The 25,774-nt window shown below is 43.9% G+C and overlaps 1 protein-coding gene across 1 annotated transcript; it reads right to left on the bottom strand.

Moving 5' to 3' along the window:
• Positions 1-5,725: 5,725 nt before the first annotated feature.
• On the bottom strand, positions 5,726-12,404 carry LOC135506965 (zinc finger protein 329-like). Its single transcript, XM_064926406.1, has 3 exons — positions 11,907-12,404; positions 11,341-11,471; positions 5,726-11,144 (listed from the first exon to the last, which is right to left on the bottom strand). The coding sequence occupies exons 1-3, from the start codon at positions 12,187-12,189 to the stop codon at positions 10,101-10,103; spliced, it is 1,458 nt and encodes a 485-aa protein (XP_064782478.1). The 5' UTR covers positions 12,190-12,404; the 3' UTR covers positions 5,726-10,100.
• Between the last annotated feature and the right edge of the window lie 13,370 nt (positions 12,405-25,774).

The raw sequence follows: 25,774 nt of genomic DNA, 5'->3' as shown, positions 1-25,774 counted from the left end.
CACCAGCACAGGCAGCACAGGCAGCGGCATAACAAGCACCATCCCTCTGCTCCGAAGAAGGACGTGCCCCCTCAGTCATCCTGATGGGTGTGGCCCCGGCATCAGCCGCTTCTCCCATGCCCATCGGGCAAAGTGGGAGCTTGTGGAGTCCTCCTTGGTGCTGGATACAGTACTAAACGGGTACAAACTGCAGTTCCGTTGCTGGCCACCACCTTTCAGAGAAGTTTGGTCAACTACAACAGCCAACCCACTGAAAAGAGAAGCTCTCCAACTGTAGATTACCTCCCTGCTGGTAAAGAATGCAATCAGACAAATCAAAGCATCAGAACACCACAGTGGGTTCTATGGAGTATATTTCCTTGTCACCAAGAGAGATGCCGGCTTTCGCCCCATCCTGGACTTGATGTCTCTCAACCGGTGCTTGAAAACCCTGCCCTTCAAGATGTTATCAGCCCAGGCCAGTGGTTCACCACTGTCAACCTAAAATATGTTTCCTTCCACGTACCGATCCACCCGGCTCACAGGACGTTCCTGCACTTTGCATTCAACGGCATAGTGTACAAGTACCAAGTGTTACCTTTCAGCCTCTCCCCGTCACCAAGAACATTCACAAAATGCATGGATGCCGCTCTAGCATCGCTAACATCACAAGGGATGATTGTACTAAATTACCTAGACGATTGGCTAATCTGTGCTCAGTCACAAGAACAGGCAGCAGCAGTCACGACATCTCTCCTGAAGCACATCTCAGAGCTAGTCCTCAGGTTGAACACACAAAAAAACCACCTGGTCCCCATACACACTGTGACCATCGTGGGCATGAGGATCGACTCGTCTCTAATGAGGGCTCACCTCACTGAAGTGTGAGTCCAGAAAATAGTAGATCAGCTCAATCCTTTTGTCCAAGACCAGAAGGTGACTTCGTCAGTGTCAGAGACTGATGGATCTCTTTTCCGCAACCTCTCTTTCTACCCCACTGGGCCTTCTACACTTGAGAACCCTGCAGAGGTGGTGCAATGCTCAAGGTTTACGTCCCAAGGAACACAGGTATTGTCACCTGACTGTGTCCCAGGAATGCACGCGAGCACTGGCAAGATGCCGATCCCTGAAATTCCTTTCGGGCGGGATATGCTTGTGCAGAGTCCATTGGAGGGAACTGAGGGGAAGGACAGACAGCGGGACTTGGAGCCCCAGCTTGTCCAAACTCCACATCAACATGCTGGAGTTGAGAGCAGTCCAACTAGCTCTGCTCAACTTACTCCCACAACTGAGGGACATACGTGCTGGTACAGACAGACAGCACCACAGCGGTAGTGTACATAAACCACCAAGGGGTTCTGGGTTCCATCTGCCTCCACCAGATGGTACATACTCTTCTGCTGTGTTCACAGAAGAATTTGGCCTCACTCAGAGCAGTACACCACTCAGTGAAGCTGAACATTGTGGTGTCCGAATTCTTCCCGCCTGCAGCTGTGGGCCTGGCCACTGAACACCGAATACGGTCTGGTTTAGATCTTGAGCCCTCTGTTGTTAACATCTTACAGAGTGCCAGAGCCCCCTCCACCACGTCAACCTATGACACAAGGTGGCGCGTGTTCTGCCAGTGGTGTGGGGAGCCGGGGGTTGCTCCAGAATCTTGCGGCATAAGAACTGTATTCTTGAGGTGTTTGTTAGATGCTGGCAGGGCTGCATCTACATTTAAGGTATATGTCATAATGAAAAGCAGGATGGCCTCTTGGCAGCCACTGGCTCATGACTAGGTTTCTTAAGGGTGTGCTACAGTTTCAGGATACATTCATCTGCCATATAGCTCTACACCCTGAGCTATCTTTCCAGCTACTAAGAATGTGAAATATCTACACTAAGATTTTTTTAAGGCTGCCAACAGAGGTCTGCGCTCTCATGCTGCGTTCACATGCTTGTCGGAACTTAGAAACTCAGAAATTGACACGGCACGCATATAACTACAGCCAGTTGGCATGTCAGAAATGTCAGAGTTTCCTAGTTCTGACTAGCACCTCAACGCGGCACCAGTTCCGACCCCTGTCAGATAGTAGTGTGACGTCCGAAGCTTCGATTGTCATCATCACGTGGTATTGCCACTTTGATACAAGCATCGATACGTTGTTTCGAATCAGTAGTGCTTTGAAAACTGTATCAGAGCTTAGTATCAATCATTCCATCACTACCTCAGGGTTCCCCAGACCCTCCTCACAGCCCTCCTCCTTCACCAGCAGCACCTCGGGACCCTCCTCCTCCTCCAGGTGATACAGATTACACAGACATACACTCCCTCAGGTACATACACACACATTCAACATGGAGTATTATTAACCCATCCTCACTACATTTGAGTCCACTGTAGTTACCAAATTACATAATGGTGGTTAAACCCATCATGGTGGACATAAATATGTTGTGTGTAAAAATAACAGATATAAGTCAAAAGTCATCATCACACAAACTTGGCCAAACTATTTTGACGTGTACGGTTGTTGTTTGTTAGTGTGTGGGTATGTGTAGGTATACAGTGCATTCGGAAAATATTCAGACCCCTTGACTTTTTCCATATTATGTTACAGCTTTATTCTGAAATGTATTAAATACTTTTTTCCCTCATCAATCTACACACAATACACCATAATGGCCAAGCAAAAACTGTTTTAGAAATTTTTGCTAATGTATTACATAAAAAAATAAAAAATACTTAGTTACATAAGTATTCAGACCGTTTGCAATGAGACTTGAAATTGAGCTTAGGTGCATCCTGCCAAAAGTGCTTCAACAAACTACTGAGAAAAGTGTCTGAATACTTACGTAAATGTGTCATTTCCTGTTTTATTGTATTTTTTTAATACTTTTGCAAAAATGTATTTTGCTTTGTCATCATGGAGTTTTGTGTGTAGATTGAAGGGGGGGAAAACAATTATCTATTTTAGAATAAGGCTGTAACAACAAAATATGGGAAAAGTCAAGAGGTCTGAATACATTCCAAATGCACTGTATTTCGTGTGTACAGTAAGTGTACAGTATATAGGTATAAAGCACTGTTGGGTGTATGCAGAATAGGGTGAGATAAGATGTGATGTATACTAAAGAGTCTCAATGAAAGTCTTAGAATGAAAAGTCCCATTTTACGTTTATTAAACATAAATGAGAGTTAAATACAACATATATGAAAACCACACATACACACGCATCTCTGTGTGTCTGGCAGAAATCTCAACTTGGATGTCGGCCCACCACCTCAAGCTCAACAAGATGTTGATGCTCTTCCTGCCGTGGAAAGCCTGCCCGCTCCAAGACCTCTCCATCATGGTTGACATCTCCACTGTGTCCCCCTCCCAGAGTGCAAAGAACCTTGGAGAGACCATGGAAAACACCCTGTAATTTTCGGCAAAAATCAAAGCAGTGACTCACTCCAGCCGGTAGAGTACGACCCTTCCTCAGACAGGGAGCGGCGCAGGTCCTAATCCAGGCGCTTGTCATCTCCATTCTAGACCACCGGGAGGGGGGCAACTCTCTGTTGGCTAGGCTCCCTGTTGGTGCCGTCAAACCCCTGCAACTTATTCAAAATGCCGCAGCAGAGGGGACAAAATGGCGCCGTAGAGAGAACACTGTGTTTCAGCGAGCTCCCGTGGCATTCGTAAATTTATATTTTTACATTAATCTCCTAGCTTGAAAAAGTGGTAGAATTGGCTAAATAAGTTATCCTACAATGAGTCTTGATGGCTATTTCGCAAAAATCTCCAACAACATGCCCAACAGAACTACTAAGAACTCAACCAAAACCACCACCCCTGTAGATGTGCATGAGGAGCTAGCTAACATTAGCGAAGCTAACACCATTGCGGATCCAGGCACAATGGACCTGGTGATTCAAAAGATGACTGATAACATTACTAAAGTGATCGATGCTAAGATAAGAACGGTCTTGGAAGCAATAGCAGGACATTCAGCTGAAATACAGAGGGTTGTGGAACGTGTTGTTGAGGCGGAAGGAATAATTGCTGCAGTGGAAACTTCAACTAAATCTATGGACGCTAAGATAAAAGCACTTGAGAAACAGGTGCGCGAAATGGCGGAGCACATTGACAACTTGGATAATCGAGGACGCAGATGCAATATTCGTGTTGTGGGACTCCCGGAAAATTCTGAAGGGACACGTTCAGTAAAATTCTTTGAGGAATGGATCCCTGGCTACCTACAAATGGACACTAAGGCTGGTCGTGTGAAGCTGGACAGAGCCCATCATTCTCAAGCACCGATACCCGGTCCCAACGAGCGCCCAAGGCCGGTGGTTATAAAGTTCCACAACTTCACCGACAAGCAGCGCGTCATGGACGCGGCTAGAAACATCGGCTCTGATGGTAGTCAACGTAAAAGTCCAAAGGTTTCATTCTTCAATGATTATTCCACTGCGGTTGTACAAAGACGCAAAGCGTTTGATGAGGCGAAGGCTCGACTCAGGAGAATGAAGATGGACTACGCACTGTTGTACCCGGCCACATTGAAGATTATGGTCAACGGATCGCCTAAAAAACAGTAATATTCGTATCTTTATTATTTTTCTTGCTGAAGTAATAGCCACTATAGCTCAGGCTGAGATATGTGTGAATCCATATTGGTGCCCAGGCTTGGTTTTAGGTGGAAGAGCCTCAATCTTCTTCTATTGATTTTTTCCCATACATATAAAGGATGAGGCTATTGAGCGGCAATGCGGACTTAAGAGTCTACATTGGAGAGTTGAAATCCCCTGCATGTTAGCTAGTGGGAAAACCCCCTTTTGGATCTTTACATGTTTAATTTTTGGGTTTAGTATAGTTTGAGTTAAGGGTTCATATCGTTTCTTTATGCTCGGTGAGATAGAGGAGAGTTCAACACATGAAAAAAGGTACCACCCCACTTTTACAGTAGGATCCATTCTGGATATTGAATGGTCAAGACACAATGGCAGGTAACAGACTGCGTGTATGTACATGGAACATTAGAGGGAGCCATAACCCCATTAAAAAGAAGGTACTGTCTTTTTTGAAAAAAGAAAATATTGATATTGCCCTGTTGCAAGAAACTCATTTGGATGATAAGGAGCACCTGAAATTACAACAAGGGGTTTGGTCAAGTGTTTTTCTCATTATTTACATCCAGAAGTAGAGGTGTAGCAATTCTGGTGAAAAAGAACTTACCACTTAAGGTCTTGAATTGTGTGAAAGATACATTTGGTCGCTTTGTTATAATTAAATGGTACTTTACAAGGGCAGAACATTTCCATAATGAATATTTACTTCCCCCCTGCTCACCCCCCTGATTTCCTCACTAAGGTATTTCTAGACCTTTCAGAATTAAACTCGGACACTACAGTGGTTGGAGGAGATTTTAACTGCTTGTTGAACCCCCTTATTGATAAGTTTCCCAGCGGTATAGCTTCACTCTCTCCTCTAGCAAAGTCACTTAAAGCTATTTGTGATGATCTGGGGTATGCGGATGTCTGGAGAGCTTTTCATCCCTCCAACAGAGAGTTCACTTTTTTCTCTGCACCTTATGGATGTCAGACTAGAATAGATTACTTTTTTATGCCCAGGACGTCTTTGCAGTCTGTTTTATCCGCTGGGATAGGAAGCATAGTCATATCTGATCATGCTGAGGTGATCCTGGACATAAAACTCAACGGGGCATTCAATCAGTCAAGACATTGGAGGTTGAATACAACCATTCTTAAAGACCATACATTCACAACACATTTTATTACAGAGTTTAAAGCATTTTTCTCTAACTCTCAATTAACAGATAACCCCTCGCTCCTTTGGGAGACCTGTAAAGCGTATGCCAGGGGTCTGATTATGTCATACACAGCTACTAAGAGACGGAAAAAGCATGAAAAGCAAAACATGTTAGAGGGTGAATTAGGAACTAAAGAGAAGGACTACATTAACTCCCACTCCTGTCCTATTAAAGGAAATATCAGTCATTAGATCAACGTTCGACTCTCCTAACACAGGACGCTGAAAAGAAAATGAGATTTGTCAGGCAAAAGCTATATGAACATGGCGATAAGCCAGGAAAGTACTTGGCATACCTAGCTAAAAAGAGAGCTGACTCTCAGTCAATCGCTACTATTACTGATTCTGATGGTAATCATTTATATGAAAATAAATTGATAAGTGACTAATTTAAGAAATTTTATACAAACCTTTATGCCCCAGAACTGCCAAAGGATGCACCCAAATTAATGGAGAACTTATTTTGTAAGATTGATCTCCCTACTATCTCCGAAGAACAGAGGTCTCTCCTTAATGCCCCTATTACCAAGGAAGAGATAATGTTCGCAATTAAGAATCTGCAAAATGGTAAGGCCCCAGGACCAGACGGGTTTTGTAGTGAGTTCTATAAAGAGTTCCATGGCCTGATCCTTGAGCCATTGCGTGATATGTTTAACCACTCATTTTCAAATGATCAGCTCCCTCAAACGCTGAGAGAAGCAAACATTTCACTTATTCTCAAAAAGGGAAAATGTCCAGAGTCTTGTTCCTCGTACAGACCAATTTCCCTTCTGAATGTGGATAGAAAATTGCTTTCTAAAATTCTAGCCACAAGATTAGAGGACTCACTGCCACTAATTGTGAAAGGAGACCAAACTGGCTTCATTAAGGGCCGTAAGTCATGCAACAATGTCAGGTGGCTTCTTAATGTAATTCAAGCCTACCAAAGAAGTGCTATGGATGGTCTTGTGCTCTCCCTAGATGCTGAGAAAGCATTTGATCGTGTGGAGAGGTCTTACCTATTATTTGCTCTAAATAAATTTGGTCTCGGGGACAACTTTATAAAATGGGTGAAAGTTTTATATGATGATCCTCGGGCTGCTGTCCTTACTAATGGGCTAAGGTCAAATAGCTTCTCTATACACAGAGGTACCAGACAGGGCTGTCCTTTATCCCCTCTCCTCTTTGCACTCGTTATGGAATCACTGGCCGGGGCCATCAGGGTAACGCCTGCTATACAGGGGCTGCTCATTGGTGATGTTCACCATAAAATAAGCTTGTATGCTGATGATGTCCTGATATTCACCTCTAGTTGAGACTTCAATTACATCTCTTATTAATATTATTGAATTATTCTGCGAATTCTCAGGCCACAAGATTAACCTAACTAAGTCAGAGGCTATGCCACTTGGTAGGCTACACTCTGTACCTAATACTTCTCCCCCCTTCCCTTTTAAATGGTCTCTCTCAGGTTTCATGTATCTGGGTATATTTGTAACTCCTAAATTCCAGCAAATGTACAAAGCCAATTTTGTTCCCTTGTTTGATACAATAAGACAGGATCTGGAGTGCTGGAACTCTCTCCCTATTTCTTGGTTGGGTAGAATATCCCTCTTGAAAATGAACATTTTACCTAGACTACTTTACCCAATCCAAATGATCCCAGTATTACTCTCCAATAAGGTAATAAAGGATGTAAATGGATGGCTAAGTTCCTTTATATGGAGTAAACGCAAGCCAAGACTTAAGATGGCAATATTGCAGCTGCCAAGTTCTATGGGCTGCTTGGACCTGCCCAATATCAGGTTCTATCAATGGTGTGCCCACCTTTGTTATATTTCTGACTGGATCACAAATGATGACTCCTCTATTTGGTTAGACATTGAGACTTCTCTTTCAAAATACCCCTTACAGGATATTTTATTTATCATAGGTTTCAAGTCTGTAGAAGATCACTGCAATAATCCCGTTACACTGAACACACTCAAAGTATGGAGGTCAGTTCAACGTTTCCTGGGAAGGTCCAAACTAACCTCTGCTCTTACCCCAATCCTTAACAACCCATACTTTAAAGTCATTGAAACAAGTGTGGGAGAAAGAATTGTCTGTTACTATTGACGAAGAGATGTGGGAGGACATTTAGAGATATGCAAAAACAATATCTATATGTAATCGTACTAGAGCAATCCAATTAAGAATAATACACAGATTGCACATATCCCCAAATCGCAGACATGCTTTTAGCCCCACTTCCTCTTCCCCTCAGTGTCTTAAATGCAAAACTGATACAGTAACCCTAACACATTGTTTATGGTCATGTACCAAAATACAAAGATACTGGTCTGGTGTTCTACAAGAAATTGAAAAGATCCTACAGGTTGATCTAGAATTGGACCCAGTTTCTTTACCGTTAGGTCTCCCTAGTAGGCATGTTACTTCTGTGGGTAAAAGAAGGCTTTACAACATCCTTACCTTCGCAGCGAGGAAAAACATAATTTTACAGTGGATTAGTGATAAGGTTCCTTCTATTAAAGATTGGCATAAGATACTATTTGAATGGGTGCCTCTGGAATATCTGCCATGTACATTGCATTCTAAAACAGACCAGTTCTACAAATTATGGGAACCTTATCTAAATTACCTAGAACCTGAGGTATCAGCTATTATGCTGCAAGGATTCTCTCAGAATGGCGGGGATCTATGTATTTCAGAACTACACTGTACGTTCCATGTGTGGAACCTAACTTCTTGATTTAAACTGAGCTTTTTTGTTTAATTTCTGTTTTTAAGTTTGTTTAAAATGTATGTATTGAGAGACGCAATGATGGGGATGGGGTGAGAGAAGCACCGAGCGGGAAGAGGAAAATGGTGTACGTATGTATGGGTGTGTGTGGTATGTATGTATTTGTGTATGTGTATATGCATGTGTGTACGTGTATGTATATGTATGTGTGTGTATGTATATATATGTATATATATATATATGCGTAGGTATGTGTAAGTGAGTGCCGTTTTTGTTTTTTGTGTGCTTTGTCTATGTTGTTGTATCTCTTAATATGGGTGAGAATTGTGAAATTCCAATAAAAATACTGTTACAAAATGCCGCAGCACACCTGGTGTTCAACCTTCCTAAACTCTTCCATGTCACCCCACTCCTCAGCATACTCCACTGGCTTCCAGGCAAAGCTTGCATCCACTACAAGACCATGGTGCTTGACTACAGAGCAGCAAGGGGAACTGCCCTTTCCTACCTTCAGGCTATGCTCAAACCCAACACCCCAACCCGAGCATTCTGTTCTGCCTCCTCTTGTCTCTTGGTCCTCCCACCCCTATGAGGGATCAGCCCCCACTCAGACCAGTCAAAGCTCTTCTCTGTCCTGGCACCCCAATGGTGGAACCAGCTTCCCCCTGAAGCTAAGACAGAAGAGTGTCTGCCCGAACGTTGCTGATAAGTACTTTAGTGAGGAGAAATGTACTTGCTACGACTGTGTTGTGGTTGTCTCACCCAGCTTTCTTAAGATGAATGCAAAAATTGTAAGTCGCTCTGGATAAGCGCATGACCCCAAAAAGTCTCAACAAAAAATCTGCATGAACTTGACAAACTGCATTATTTTTCTCATTGAAAAGTGTCTTGGGGGGAAAAAAATCAAGTAGTTGAATGTAAGTAATGAAATAGGCATTTGTGAACATCATATATCCTACACAGTACAAACACAATATGTAACAGACTATTTAGGCTTATATGCCTTAAATCACACAATGCCCGTGTCCAAATACCCATAGTAGCCTACTAAATAGTATGCTGAAAAATAAAATTCTATAGTATATGAAATGTTGAAAATAGTACACTGAATGCATCATCTATTGTGTGATTACGTAGACTCACGCCATTCGTTCATTTTGGTACAGAGCATTCATTTATCTGATGATCAGCTGTTGTCAAACACGTGAGTGGGAAAAGGTGAGTGAATTCTGCTAGATCCAATGCCAAAATTAGTATGCAGTTTAAGTATGTCGTACGCTAGTATGGGTATTTGGACATGGCCACTGTCTCAATGCAATATTCTACACAGGAATATAATATACTGAAATCTGTTACTCTTGTTATTCCAAATGAAAATGTATGTCTTTAATGCAGGGTTTGATCTAAATGTCAGAAGCTATCGAGTGGAATGGTTACTTTCTATATTATACAGTCAAATGTTTTTTCAGCTTATGTATCCTGAGGTAGCTCCTCTCTGAGAACCTCTTCCCGCAGTGCATACAGGCAAACAACCTTTCTCCAGTGTGAAACTTCAAGTCCATCATCAGCTGGTTCTGGTGGGAGAATGTCTTCCCACACTAGGGGCAGCTGAATTGTTTCTTCCCTGTGTGGATCCTCTGGTGCCTCTTCAGGCTGGACGAGTGGGAGAAGAGCATGTGACACTGGGTACAGCTGTAAGGTTTCTCCCCTGTGTGGACCCTCTGGTGGATCTTCAGGTTCCAAGCCAGGGAGAAGCGCATGTGACACTGGGTACAGCTGAAGGGTTTCACCCCTATGTGGACCCTCTGGTGGATCTCCACCTTCTGAGGGCAGTTGAAGCCTTTGTTACAGAACATGCAGAAGAACCGTTTCTCCTTATTAACACCTGATGTTGCTCCCCCTCCCTGGGCTCTAGACCTGTCGTTCGAGTTCAATACCTGATTGATAAGGGCATGGTTGTGTGAATCGGAAGGTGCCATAGACGTGGACACTGGGTCGCGTTCCTTGAGCGTGTGTAAAGGGGAGTGGGTTGCAATATTTGGATTTGGCTCTAAGCTTTCCCTGTAGTCTAAGAAGTCACTCTTGTTTTCCTGAGAGTGTCCTTCTCCTAAGTGAGTCTCATCTGCATTCCATGTCAGAGGGGTGTCACCCTCCACTTTCACAGTCACCTCATCTATGACCAGACCCTCCCCTTTCTTATCTAGACACATTTCAGAGTAGACACTACTACTGTACCGGTTCCAGTCCCCTCTCATTGAATTAGTCTGTGTATCTAAGCCCACAGGCATGTCACCAGGTATCATCTCTGTAGCGTATGAACAGGATGGATCATTGCCAGTCTGTAACGCATCACCTGAGTCCTGATGGAACAGAGCCGTCCTCGGGCTCCCATAAACTATATACTCTGTGCGGGGAGCAGGAGGACAGCCCAGTCGCTCCAGCACCGTTAAAGTCTCGGTGTCTGTCTCTGACTTGAGGACGGTGTTCAGCGTTCCACTGACCTCCAGTGCTGGGGCGAGGGTGGGGTCCTCTGTGGCTACAGCAAGCACTCCAGCCTGGATGTCTCTGCTGTGCGGTGGGGCCTCCTTTCCTTCATACATTTCCAGCTTGAACCCAGGACCTGCAGCCTCTGCATCTGCAGACTGACACAAGAAGAGAGATTATTACCGGTACATGAGTAGAATTAGATAACAATGTCATAGGGAAGTCCCACAAGCTCCCTTATGGCAGATAAATCAGGATGTACATGTAAGCAAGTGAATAGCTGAGGGGAGCCTTTGAAACAAACGGGCCACATTTGATTTATTGTAATTTTTTATGTTACACTATTACACTAACCGCTTTCACGATAACATGCTGGGTGGAGGTTCCACTGCCCTCATCTATAGCTATTGGTTGGTCATCTCTCCACACGTTGTGTCCTACTGGCTTCACAAAGCTCCTGTGGCCTCCAGTGAGATGTCCATCACCTAAGACAGTGATTGGGGGAAAAGAGGTAGTTAAATTAGGTACTGTCCAAGCTTAACGCTATATTGTACACTATTGACAATATCTACAATTGGCAAGGAGGATCGAAGGTAACACTTATCATAACATCTAGATATACTATTTATTGATGGATTGATTATGTTCCATGCATGCATTATTTTAATTTATTATAACAATAGTAAATTCAGTAAATCAAGAATCTGATTAGAATATAGTATTGCATCTTTGTGCAAGAAGAATTTGTTTTTAATTGACCTGCTCAGTAAAATAAAATAATTATGCAAGATGGTGAAGTATAGCATACAATCCAAAAACTGACCAAGAACCAATTCTGGGTAACACATCTGAACACAAGAACAGAGGGGAACGGGGCGACAGGCCCCAGAGCCTCGGCCTTCTGCAAAATCAAAATGTACCTCTTGCCATTCCTCTGTATCGGTCGAGGATTTTGACACTACTGGGACGACTAGCTAGGGCGCGCTCTCGAGTTGTCCTCTCTGCGCGCTCCCGTGCCACCTTCAGTTCAAGTAGCTGTAGTTTCCTCTGCAATGTCCTGTTTTCTTTCTGGCTTTGAGTTATTTCCAAACGAAACACTGCATAGTCGTCGTCGACGAGTTTACAGATCTCTGCCACGGCTGCATTCGCTAGCACCTCCATAATGGAGGCTATTTGAGTGTGAAAAACCATACATTTAGCCATTGTTAGCAGCTACGTTACCTAGCATTACTATCTACCAACCAAGTTCTGTCTCCAACGCGAATTATATACTACCTGGGTGTACGTATGTGAGGTTTATGCAGTTAAATTAGTCATATTCTGAGTTCCAGGGTGTTAATAAACGTCTAAATAACAACAATAAAAACACTAAGGTACGAAATTGTTGTTGGTCAATGTTCATTTCCGTTTACGCGGAAGAGAACGGATCTAATTGGTCGGCGTCATGGCTCAAAATGGCGTCTTTAAATGAAAAACGTATGCGCGCTGTTCTTTGAATTACGTTACTGCTTATTACATGACACATCAAATCTCATATTCATGGTCAGTATCTTTCAAGCTGAGAGCAGACTTGTTTAGAAAGTACAGTGTGTTAACAGGAATAGAGTAGAAAATAATATAATTACTCTATTCCATCTACATCACCTCAGTAAGGTAAATATTAATATTAACACCCAACATCAGCGGTATTTATAGAGCCACTGAACAAGCTGATTGACACGTGTGTTTATCTGTTGTTCATTAAAAAAACGAGATTCCAGTCTTAGGGGTGTGTTTCCTCACCGATTCCGCATTTGGTTAATGATTAGCCCCCATGAAACACTGTAGACGCAGGATCCTATTTCACTTCCTCAAAATCCCCATAATGAATCTAACTAAGATAACTAAAATCTTTAATTCATTTTGATGTTTTTGCCGTTGGTGGTTTTAGTTGCACAATTTTACATCTAAGGAGCTGATGGACAGGTCTGTCTCACTGTCTATGCTATTGGATAGAGCGCAGCCACTGCAGATGTTCACCCCATGTTAGTGAGCAAATGGACATTGTCAAATCAAAACCCAACCTTCATTTACCCTTTGTGATGCACGGATGTTCCAAACTCCGTTTTTAGAAGAGACTGACTCTATGACCAAAATCATCCTATTTACACTTTGTAGTTTCTGACTCGTTTTCAAAGGGATTCATTGCTTTTTAAAGGCTGTCGCTCTTGAACTCTTACTCTATGAGGACCCGGAGCCTGCTGGTTTTCTGTTTACCAGATAATTAATTGCACACACTTGGTGTCCCAGGTCTAAATTAGTCCCTGATTTAGAGGGTAACAATGACAAAGCACATTGGAACTGGCTTCGAGGTCCAGACTTGAGTTTGAAGGGCCTATATTATGTTCTGTATATGTACAGTCACCTCCATAATTATCATCACCCTTGATGAAGATGAACAAAATCATTCATTAATCATTCAAATATTGAGCTACAGAGCCTTCAGAAAGTATTCACACTCCTTGACTTTTTACACATTATGTGTTACAAAGTGGGATTCAAATGGATAATTATCATTATTTGTCAACGATCTCACAAAATACTCGGTCAAAGTGGAATAAAAATGCTAACTTTTTTAATAAATAGAAGATAAACAATAATATATCTTGATTAGATAAGTATTCAACCCCCTGAGTCAATACATTGTAGAATCACCTTTGGCAGCGTTTACAGCTGTGAGTCTTTCTGTGTAAGTCTAAGAACTTTGCACACCTGGATTGTACAATATTTGCTCATTATTGTTTTCTAAATTCTTCAAGCTCTGTCAAGTTGGTTGTTAATCATTGCTATATAGCCATTTTCAAGTATTTTCAAGCTGATTTAAGTCAAAACTGTAACTTGGCCACTCAGGAACATTTCATGTCGTCTTGGTAAGCAACTCCAGTGTATTTAGGCAATTGGAGAGTTGAACTCGCTTGTCAGAGAGAAAGATGTGATCTTTCAACTTTGTTAACGTGAAAGGCAGGGAAGAGGTTTGGTGTGCGTGTAAACCAACGAGGAACAGGCCAAAATACGGCCAATGTGTTTCTATGGGCTTATTTTGGGGTTTGTCGACTGCCTTGCGCCCTTTGTGACAATGACTCCCATTATTTGGACGGAGACGTGCATCTCGTCATTATATACAAATCTCTGGTGTAGGCTAAATGGGAAGGTGCACACAGCACAGAGGAGCGAAGGCGACGAGACCAAACATGCAACATGAGAACAAGCATACATAAAAAAAACGTAGAATTAAGTCGATATATCGCTCAGCTCTAAATAGTATCTTGAACAGCTTCTACCCGCAAACCATAAGACTGAAAGGCAGGGAAGAGTGCCACAATAGTGCCATACCTCGTGCCACAAGAATAAATAGCGAATCGAATGGCTAACGTTACCCGCTGCTGCTACTGTTTATTATTTAGGCTGTTGCCTAGTCAATTTAACCCTACCTATTTGTACATAGGCACATCGACTAGGTACTCCCTGTATATACTTATGCTTTTTTTAATCGTTATTGTTATTCACTGTGTAATATACCTCGTGCCACTATTTCAATGTTTCATTAAATCTTTAACTCTACATTGTTGAACAATGACCTGTAAGTAAGCATTTCACCCCTCCTCCTTCACCAGCAGCACCTCCTCTCCCTCCTGGAAGAGTGATATAGATTGCGCAGACTTACACTCCCCAGGCATGTACAGTCGTGGCCAAAAGTTTTGAGAATGACACAAATATACAGTGCCTTGTGAAAGTATTCGGCCCCCTTGAACTGTATTTTTATGGCAATTTGCATATACTCCAGAATGTTATGAAGAGTGATCAGATTCATTGCAAAGTCCCTCTGCCATACAAATGAACTGAATTCCCCCAAAAACATTTCCACTGCATTTCAGCCCTGCCACAAAAGGACCAGCTGACATTATGTCAGTGATTCTCTCGTTAACACAGGTGTGAGTGTTGACGAGGACAAGGCTGGAGATAAGTCTGTCATGCTGATTGAGTTTGAATAACAGACTGGAAGCTTCAAAAGGAGGGTGGTGCTTGGAATCATTGTTCTTCCTCTGTCAACCATGGTTACCTGCAAGGAAACACATGCTATCATCATTGCTTTGCACAAAAAGGGCTTCACAGGCAAGGATATTGCTGCCAGTAAGATTGCACCTAAATCAACCATTTATCGGATCATCAAGAATTTCAAGGAGAGCGGTTCAATTGTTGTGAAGAAGGCTTCAGGGTGCCCAAGAAAATCCAGCAAGCGCCAGGACCTTCTCTTAAAGTTGATTCAGCTGCAGGATCGGTGCACCACCAGTACAGAGCTGGCTCAGGAATGGCAGCAGGCAGGTGTGAGTGCATCTGCACGCACAGTGAGGCGAAGACTTTTGGAGGATGGCCTGGTGTCGAAAAGGGCAGTAAAGAAGCCACTTCTCTCCAGGAAAGACATCTGGGACAGACTGATATTCTGCAAAAGGTACAGGGATTGGACTGCTGTGGACTGGGGTAAAGTCATTTTCTCTGATGAATCCCCTTTCTGATTGTTTGGGGCATCTGGAAAAAAGCTTGTCCAGGGAAGACAAGGTGAGCGCTACCATCAGTCCTGTGTCTTGCCAACAGTAAAGCATCCTGAGACCATTCATGTGTGGGGTTGCTTCTCAGCCAAGAGAGTGGGCTCACTCACAATTTGGCCTAAGAACACAGCCATGAATATAGAATGGTACCAACACATCCTCCTAGAGCAACTTCTCCCAACCATCCAGGAACAGTGACGAACAATGCCTTTTCCAGCATGATGGAGCACCTTGCCATAAGGCAAAAGTGATAACTACGTGGCTTGGGGAACAAAACGTCGATATTTTGGGTCCCCATGGCCAGGAAACTCCCCAGACCTTAATCCCATTGAGAACTTATGGTCGATCCTCAAGAGGTGGGTGGACAAACAAAAACACACAAATTCTGACAAACTCCAAGCATTGATCATGCAAAAATGGGCTGCCATCAGTCAAGACGTGGCCCAGAAGTTAATTGAGAGCATGCCAGGGCAGATTGCAGAGGTCTTGAAAAAGAAGGGTCAACACTGCAAATATTGACTCTTTGCATCATGTAGTGTGGAGTCAAAGGCACCTCAGGGTGCTAACAATGATCACGGCCCCAAAACACAGGGAATGTCAAAATGACAATTCAAAAAAGGCACGACTAGGAACTAACACGTTCCTCTGATACAGAGCAGAAGGCAACAAAGAATAATCCCGCACAACAACCAGGCGGGCCGGCTGTCTAATAAAGACAAACTAATCATACACACAGGTGCTACCAATAAACATTCAAGGAGGGGGAGAAAAGACAATCAGTGGCAGCTAATAGGCCGGTGACGACGACCGCCGAGCGCCACCCGACCGGGAAGGGAAACCACCCTCAGTCTGACTCGTGACAGTACCCCCTCCCCGACGCGCGGCTCCCGCAGCGCGCCGACACCGGCCTCGAGGTCGCCCCGGAGGACGAGGTGCAGGGCGATCCGGATGGAGGCGATGGAAATCCCTCAACATGGATGGATCCAAGATGTCCCCCACTGGTACCCAGCACCTCTCCTCCGGACCGTACCCCTCCCAGTCCACGAGGTACTGCAGGCCCCTCACCCGGCGTCTTGAGTCCAGAATGCCCGGATCGTATACGCCGGGGACCCCTCGATGTCCAGAGGTGGGGGAGGGACCTCCGGCACCTCACTGTCCTGCAGGGGACCAGCTACCACCGGCCTGAGGAGAGACACATGAAATGAGGGTTTAATGCGATAATAGGAAGGGAGTTGTAATCGATAACACACCTCGTTTATTCTCCTCAGGACTTTAAAGGGCCCTACACACTGCGGACCCAGCTTTCGGCAGGGCAAGTGGAGAGGTAGGTTTCGGGTCGAGAGCCAGACCCTGTCCCCCGGTACAAACACGGGGGCCTCACTGCGGTGGCGGTCAGCACTCCTCTTCTGCTGTCCACTCGCTTGTCGTAGAGATTCCTGGACGGCCCTCCAGGTCTCCTTGGAGCGCTGTACCCATTCCTCCACTGCAGGAGCCTCGGTCTGGCTCAGATGCCATGGTGCCAGGACCGGCTGGTACCCCAACACACACTGAAAAGGGGACACGTTAGTAGAGGAGTGGCGTAGTGAGTTCTGGGCCATTTCAGCCCAGGGAATGTCCTGGCAATACGACCGCAGAAACCTACCCACCTCCTGGTTCAGTCTCTCCACCTGCCCATTACTCTCGGGGTGATAACCGGAGGTCAGGCTGACAGACACCCCCAATCGCTCCATGAAAGCCCCCCATACCCGAGACGTGAATTGGGGTCCCCAATCAGAAACGATGTCCTCCGGCACCCCGTAGTGCCAAAAGACATGGGTGAATAATGCCTCCGCAGTCTGTAGGGCTGTAGGGATACCGGGCAACGGGAGGAGACGGCAGGACTTAGAGAACCGATCCACAATCACTAGAACCGTGGTGTTCCCCTGAGACGGCGGAAGATCGGTCAGGAAATCTACTGATAGATGTGACCATGGCCGCTGTGGAATGGGGAGGGGTTGTAACTTCCCTCTAGGAAGGTGCCTAGGAGCCTTACTCTGGGCGCACACCGAACAGGAGGAGGCATAATCCTTAACGTCCTTAGCCAAAGTAGGCCACCAATACCTCCCCTGAAAGCTCCACACTGTCCTCGTCACCTCAGGGTGACCCGAGGAGGGTAGGACGCGAGCCTACCGAATCAGCTTGTCCCGAACACCAAGCAACACGTACCTTCGCCCCGCCGGACACTGAGGCGGCGCAGGTTCCGCCCGTAACACCCGCTTGATGTCCGAGTCCACCTCCCATACCACTGGTGCTACCAGCTTTGAGGCAGGAAGGATGGGAGTAGGTTCGGTGGACCCATCCTCCGTGTCGTAAAGGCGGGACAGTGCGTCAGTGTTACGGATACAGTTATCCTGTGTGTTGTGTGTGTATCCTGTGTGTGTGTTTCTTTTCTCTCCTTCTCCCCTCACAGGTGAAAATCATCACTCCCCAATCAGTCAACAATCAATCATCAATCAGAAGACACACCTCCTCCTATTTCCTGACCTATCACAGTTCCTTCCCCATGGTTTAAAAACCCCATCATTTGTTTGTTCTAGAGCTCAGCTCAATCTCTCTGTAAATGTCATGTCTGTAGGTCTCTGTGTTTCACTCTCGCTTTGTGTCTTAACCTCTCTTTTGTTTAAGCACCTCATAGCACTTTGTCATCACCTGTGAGTATTGTTTTTGGTTATGGTGTTTGTGTTTGATTGCTGGTGGGAAAAGGGGGAAACCAAGACAAGTCGCCCATGGGCATACACTACCCGTAGGTGAACTTTGTTAAATACACTAGTTAGAACTGGGCGGACCACCCACTGTATTTTGGTTAGTTAGTTAGCTGTTGTTAAAGTAGGCTAGTCTAGCTTAGGGGTGTTTTTGAATACTTATTGTTTCTTTCCTTGGGTCCAGCTCAGCCCCTTTTCCTGCTCCCCCCATTACCGTGTGTTTATAAATAAACCTAGAGTTTGACGGTAGATTTCTGTTGTCGTGGTTATTTCGTTCACATTTTTACTTTGTCACAATAATAATTTGCATGAGTTATGTTACGGGTCTCATTACCATCCCCCCTAGACTGTCGGGCCAAAAGGGATTCGTAACAGTCAGCCTTCACGTTCTGGGAGCCCAGTCTATAAGACAAAGTAAACCGGAACCGGGTGAAGAACATGGCCCACCTTGCCTGACGTGGGTTAAGTCTCCTAGCTGCCCGAATATACTCCAGATTCTGGTGGTCAGTCCAGATGAGAAAGGGGTGCTTAGCCCCCTCAAGCCAGTGTCTCCACACCTTCAGAGCTCTAACCACCGCTAGCAACTCCCGGTCCCCCCACATCATAGTTACGCTCCGCTGGGTGTGGAGTCAAAGGCACCTCAGGGTGCTAACAATGATCACGGCCCCAAAACACAGGGAATGTCAAAATGACAATTCAAAAGGCACGACTAGGAACTAACACGTTCCTCTGATACAGAGCAGAAGGCAACAAAGAATAATCCCGCACAACAACCAGGCGGGCCGGCTGTCTAATAAAGACAAACTAATCATACACACAGGTGCTACCAATAAACATACAAGGAGGGGGAGAAAAGACAATCAGTGGCAGCTAATAGGCCGGTGACGACGACCGCCGAGCGCCACCCGACCGGGAAGGGAAACCACCCTCAGTCTGACTCGTGACACATCAACTTCATGTAATTGTCAATAAAAGCCATTGACACTTATAAAATGCTTGTAATTATACTTCAGTATTCCATAGTAACATCTGACAAAAATATCTAAAGACACTGAAGCAGCAAACTTTGTGGAAATCAATATTTGTGTCATTCTCAACTTTTGGCCACGACTGTACACATGCATAACACAGATAACAAACCCATTTTAAACATGGAGTGTTTATCATTTGTGTGGGTATGTGTAAGTATATTTAGTAGGCCAGGGATGGGCAATTGGCAGACCCCCTTTTGTGGGCCTGCAGTTAACAACAACAACCCCCCCCCCCTCAACATAATGTTGGTACAAAGGTTAAAGTTCACATTTTGGTTGGATCAACTGTTTTCCTCAATTAGCCCATGTCAGCAATTTTTTTTAGATTGGTAAGTTAGTCTTGCTGTCTAAACTTGTAGTATTCACTCAGATATATTCAAAACTGCAAATATTTCTCTCTACCCTATGGCAAAATTTGTAGAATTGCAGGAATTGTATAGCATTTCTAAATCTCTCTATCCCATGGCAAAATGTGTAGAAAAGCAGCAAACATCCTTTAAAACTGCAACATTGTCACTATGCCCCATGGCTAAATGGGTATTTCAGAACATAACTACATATTCTGAGGCCCACTGTATGTTACTGATCTGGCTATGCCATGCCAACTGCAGCCTAGGCTGTAGGCTAGTTCATTTACAGCAGACAAGATATGCTTATAATTCCTGTGCCATTCTTTTATTATAACTTTATATTAAGAAGAATAAGAGAACATAGCTGAATAAAATAGAAAGAATATTTTTATCTAATGATTGCCAAGCGAGTGCACCATGGGGCGGCTATTCTGTGTTGAATGTAAAAAGTGATAATTTGTAACCTGTTCTATATTCATTTATTTGGCTACTTTAGTTGTGATATCAACTTTAGAATGACTTACAAATAAAAACATATTGGCTGCATGATACGACTATTGTCTGATGATTTGAAAGTCGCAAAAAATGCATGGGCTTTGTTTCTTGCCTAGACTGTGTACACTGTTCATTAGTCTCTTATTCTGTGCATTCAAATTGCCATCGATAAAATGCAATTGTGTTCATAGTTTATGCCTGCCCATACCACAACGCCACCATGAGGCGACACCACACACGCCGTCTACCATCTGCCCAGTACAGTTGAAACTGGGATTCATCTGTGAAGAGCACACTTCTCCAGCATGCCTGCAAGTGGCCATCTAAGGTGAGCATTTGCCCACTGAAGTCGGTTACGACCCTGGTGAGGACGACAAACACTCACATGAGTTTCCCTGAGACGGTTTCTGTCAGTTTGTTCAGAAGTTCTTTGCTTGTGCAAACCCAGTTTCATCAGCTGTCTGGTCTTAGACGATCCCGCAGGTGAAGAAGCCGGATGTGGAGGTCCTGGGCTGCCGTGGTTACACGTGGTCTGCGCTTGTGAGGCCAGTTGAATGTACTGCCAAATTATTTAAAACAAGTTTCGAGGTTTTATATTTTAATTTTATTTAACTAGGCAAGTCAGTTAAGAACAAATTATTATTTACAATGACAGCCTAAACCACCACCTGGAATAATTGTGGCTGCCCTATGGGACTCCCAATCACTGCCAATTGAGATACAGCCTGGATTCGAACCAGGGCATCTGTAGTGAAATACGCACTGAGATGCAGTGTCTTAGACCGCTGCGTCACTCAGGAGCCCATGGTAGAGAAACAAACATTAATTTCTCTTGCAACAGCTCTGGTGGACATGCAACTGCTTGACTAGTTGGGCCCAAGCTTGGTGTACAACATTAAGACCTATTCAGTCTGTCTACAAACAGGCTCTCAAAGTGCTTGATAGGAAGCACAATAGCCATCATCACTGTTACATCCTCAGAAAGCATGAGCTCCTGAGTTGTGAAAATCTTGTGCAATACACCGACACGTCTTGTATTCAAGATCCTAAATGGCCTGGCTCCCCCTCCACTCAGTATTTTTGTTAAACAGAAAACCTAAACATATGGCAGCAGATCCACAAGGTCTGCCATGAGAGGTGACTGTATAGTTCCCTTAAGGAAAAGCACCTTTAGTAAATCAGTTTTCTCTGTGAGAGCTTCCCCTGTCTGGAATACACTGCCATCAGACACACATAACTGCACCACATATCACACTTTCACAAAATGCTTGAAGACACGGCTAAAGATCAATCAGATTTGTAAACATGGTCCCAAGCTGTGTGTTGCCGCTTTCCATATTGTCTGTTGTCTGTAGCTTGTGAGGTGTGGAAACACTTTGTTGCTTTTATGAATTTTGTCTTGCTGCTTTTTGTTCTATGTTGCTACGTCTTGCTTGTCCTATGTTGCTCTGTCTGTGTGCTATGTCTTGCTTGTGCTATGTTGCTATTGTAATTGTTTTTAATAACCTGCCCAAGGACCGCGGTTGAAAATTAGCCGGCTGGTTAAAACCGGCACTTTTACTGAAACGTTGAATAATGTGCACTGTCCCTGTAAAAATCAAATAAACTCAACATTCCTGCAGTCAGTATGCCAATTGCACGCTCCCTCAAAACTTGAGACATCTGTGGCATTGTGGCATTTTATTGTCCCCAGCACAAGGTGCACCTGTGTACTTTTTTACAGGGACAGAATGAATGGTCTGCCTACCCATGTGAGAGACGCAAACTCGGTCTCAACCTTTAAATGTTTACTGAAGACTCATCTCTTCAGTGGGTCATATGATTGAGTGTCGTCTGGCCCAGGAGTGTGAAGGTGAACAGAAAGGCTCTGGAGCAACGAACCGCCCTTGCTGTCTCTGCCTGGCCGGTTCCCCTCTTTCCACTGGGATTCTCTGCCTCTAACCCTATTACAGGGGCTGAGTCACTGGCTTACTAGGGCTCTTTCATACCGTCCCTAGGAGGGGTGCGTCACTGATGTGATCTCCTGTCTGTGTTGGCGCCACCCTTGGGTTGTGACGTGGCGGAGATCTTTGTGGGCTATACTCGGCCTTGTCTCAAGATGGTAAGTTGGTGGTTGAAGATATCCCTCTAGTGGTGTGGGGGCTGTTCTTTGGCAAAGTGGGTGGGGTTATATCCTTCCTGTTTGGCCCTGTCCGGGGGTGTCCTCGGATGGGGCCACAGTGTCTCCTGACCCCTCCTGTCTCAGCCTCCAGTATTTATGCAGTAGTTTATGTGTCAAAGGGCTAGGGTCAGTTTGTTATATCTGGAGTACTTCTCCTGTCCTATCCGGATTCCTGTGTGAATTTAAGTATGCTCTCTCTTATTCTCTCTTTCTTTCTCTCTCTCGGAGGACCTGAGCCCTAGGACCATGCCTCAGGACTACCAGACATGATGACTCCTTGCTGCCCCTAGTCCACCTAGCCGTGCTGCTGCTCCAGTTTCAACTGTTCTGCCTGTGATTATTATTATTTGACCATGCTGGTCATTTATGAACATTTGAACATCTTGGCCATGTTCTGTTATAATCTCCACCCGGCACAGCCAGAAGAGGACTGGCCACCCCACATAGTCTGGTTCCTCTCTTGGTTTCTTCCTAGGTTTTGGCCTTTCTAGGGAGTTTTTCCAAGCCACCGTGCTTCTACACCTGCATTGCTTGCTGTTTGGGGTTTTAGGCTGGGTTTCTGTACAGCACTTTGAGATATCAGCTGATGTAGGAAGGGCTATATAAATACATTTGATTTGTAATGATCATGCTGTTTAATCAGCTTCTTGATATGCCACACCTGTCAGGTGGATGGATTATCTTCGCAAAGGATAAAAGCTCACTGACAGGGATGTAAACAAATTTGTGCGCAGAATGAGAGAAATAAGCTTTTTGTGCTTATGGAACATTTCTGGGATCTTTTATTTCAGCTCATGAAACCTGGGACCAACCCTTTACATGTTGCATTTACGATTTGATTTCATTCTTCATGAATGTAATCACAATATTCAGTTGAAATGACAGATGCACTCACCAACACTAGGGACATCTTACTGATAAAATATGGATTTGGGCTAATTCCCCATCTGATGACGTAGAAACTCAATGAGGGCTGATTTAGACTCAGGAAATGTACGCCTTTCCTATGCACTTCTGAAGCCTCAAACAGACCGACAGCTCAGTACATCAATGCTGCGTAACCATTTTCAATATGTTATCCAACATGTTTATATATTTTTTTATTTAACAGACTCATTAGAATATATCGAGAGAACGGGTTCAGAATATTATGGATAAATGAAAGAAAGCCATCTATATGTATATATATATATATATATAAATGTATATGTATATATATATATATATATATATATATATATATATATATATATTCGCCTTCATTTCAGCACCAATTGGTATATTTAAAAAAATACTCTGATCTTGTAGATTATTTAGGGTAAGGAAAGTATTTATGAATCACAAAAAACTGGTTTGGAGAGCCTTTACACACAAAATATTAATGAATCAAAAATAGTGGTTGGATTCATCCTGAAAGTTGCCATATTCAAGTTAAATCGATGAGATATTGGAAGGTGAGAAAATTGTACAATAGGGGTTCAGCAATATTCCTATAAATACGTTATCCCTCACTAATCATGGAATTGTAGCCTAATGACTGGTCCAGTAATCATGAACCGTGCACCAGGCTACAGGTTTAAACTGCTACATGTGGTCTGAGTTCCATAATGATTCAAATAGGCTACATGTCCCAAATTATTGCACAACGTTAGCCTAATATGATCCACTAATGCTAGCGACTCTTTGGAACAACTTACAAGGATGTGACAGAGGAATGAAAGGTAAATAGAATGGCAATGGAACAATATGAAATGTAGGCTACAAATTGAAAGAAACTAAGACTGAAGTGACAGTTACAGTGGGGCAAAAAAAGTATTTAGTCAGCCACCAATTGTGCAAGTTCTCCCACTTAAAAAGATGAGAGAGGACTGTAATTTTCATCATAGGTACACTTTAACTATGACAGACAAGATGAGGGAAAAAAATCCAGAAAATCACATTGTAGGATTTTTAATGAATTTATTGGCAAATTATGGTGGAAAATAAGTATTTGGTCACCTTCAAACAAGCACGATTTCTGGCTCTCACAGACTTGTACCTTCTTCTTTAAGAGGCTCCTCTGTCCTCCACTCGTTACCTGTATTAATGGCACCTGTTTGAACTTGTTATCAGTATAAAAGACACCTGTCCACAACCTCAAACAGTCACACTCCAAACTCCACTATGGCCAAGACCAAAGAGCTGTCAAAGGACACCAGAAACACAATTGTAGACCTGCACCAGGCTGGGAAGACTGAATCTGAAATAGGTAAGCAGCTTGGTTTGAAGAAATCAACAGTGGGAACAATTATTAGGAAATGGAAGACATACAAGACCACTGATAATCTCCCTTGATCTGGGGCTCCACGTAAGATCTCACCCCGTGGGGTCAAAATGATCACAAGAACGGTGAGCAAAAATCCCAGAACCACACGGGGGGACCTAGTGAATGACCTGCAGAGAGCTGTGACCAAAGTAACAAAGCCTACCATGAGTAACACACTGCGCCGCCAGGGACTCAAATCCTGCAGTGCCAGACGTGTCCCCCTGCTTAAGCCAGTACATGTCCAGGCCCGTCTGAAGTTTGCTAGAGAGCATTTGGATGATCCAGAAGAAGATTGGGAGAATGTCATATGGTCAGATGAAACCAAAATATAACGTTTTGGTAAAAACTCAACTCGTTGAGTTTGGAGGACAAAGAATGCTGAGTCGCATCCAAAGAACACCATACCTACTGTGAAGCATGGGGGTGGAAACATCATGCTTTGGGGCTGTTTTTCTGCAAAGGGACCAGGACGACTGATCCGTGTAAAGGAAAGAATGAATGGGGCCATGTATTGTGAGATTTTGAGTGAAAACCTCCTTCCATCAGCAAAGGCATTGAAGATGAAATGTGGCTGGGTCTTTCAGCATGACAATGATCCCTAACACACCACCCGGGCAACGAAGGAGTGGCTTCAGAAGAAGCATTTCAAGGTCCTGGAGTGGCCTAGCCAGTCTCCAGATCTCAACCCCATAGAAAATCTTTGGAGGGAGTTGAAAGTCTGTGTTGCCCAGCAACAGCCCCAAAACATCACTGCTCTAGAGGAGATCTGCATGGAGGAATGGGCCAAAATACCAGCAACAGTGTGTGAAAACCTTGTGAAGACTTACAGAAAACGTTTGACCTCTGTCATTGCCAACAAAGGGTATATAACAAAGTATTGAGGTAAACTTTTGTTATTGACCAAATACTTATTTTCCACCATAATTTGCAAATATATATTTTTTTCTCATTTTGTCTGTCATAGTTGAAGTGTACCTATGATGAAAATTACAGGCCTCTCATCTTTTTAAGTGGGAGAACTTGCACAATTGGTGGCTGACTAAATATTTTTTTGCCCCACTGTAGATGTTATTATCATACTTTACAGGAATTACAGCCATTTACACATGCTTAACTCTG

This window comes from Oncorhynchus masou, chromosome 20 (genome assembly GCF_036934945.1).
Source record: "Oncorhynchus masou masou isolate Uvic2021 chromosome 20, UVic_Omas_1.1, whole genome shotgun sequence".
NCBI lineage: Eukaryota > Metazoa > Chordata > Actinopteri > Salmoniformes > Salmonidae > Oncorhynchus > Oncorhynchus masou.
Note: the sequence above shows the minus strand (reverse complement) of the source record. Positions and strands in the feature narration are given on the sequence as shown.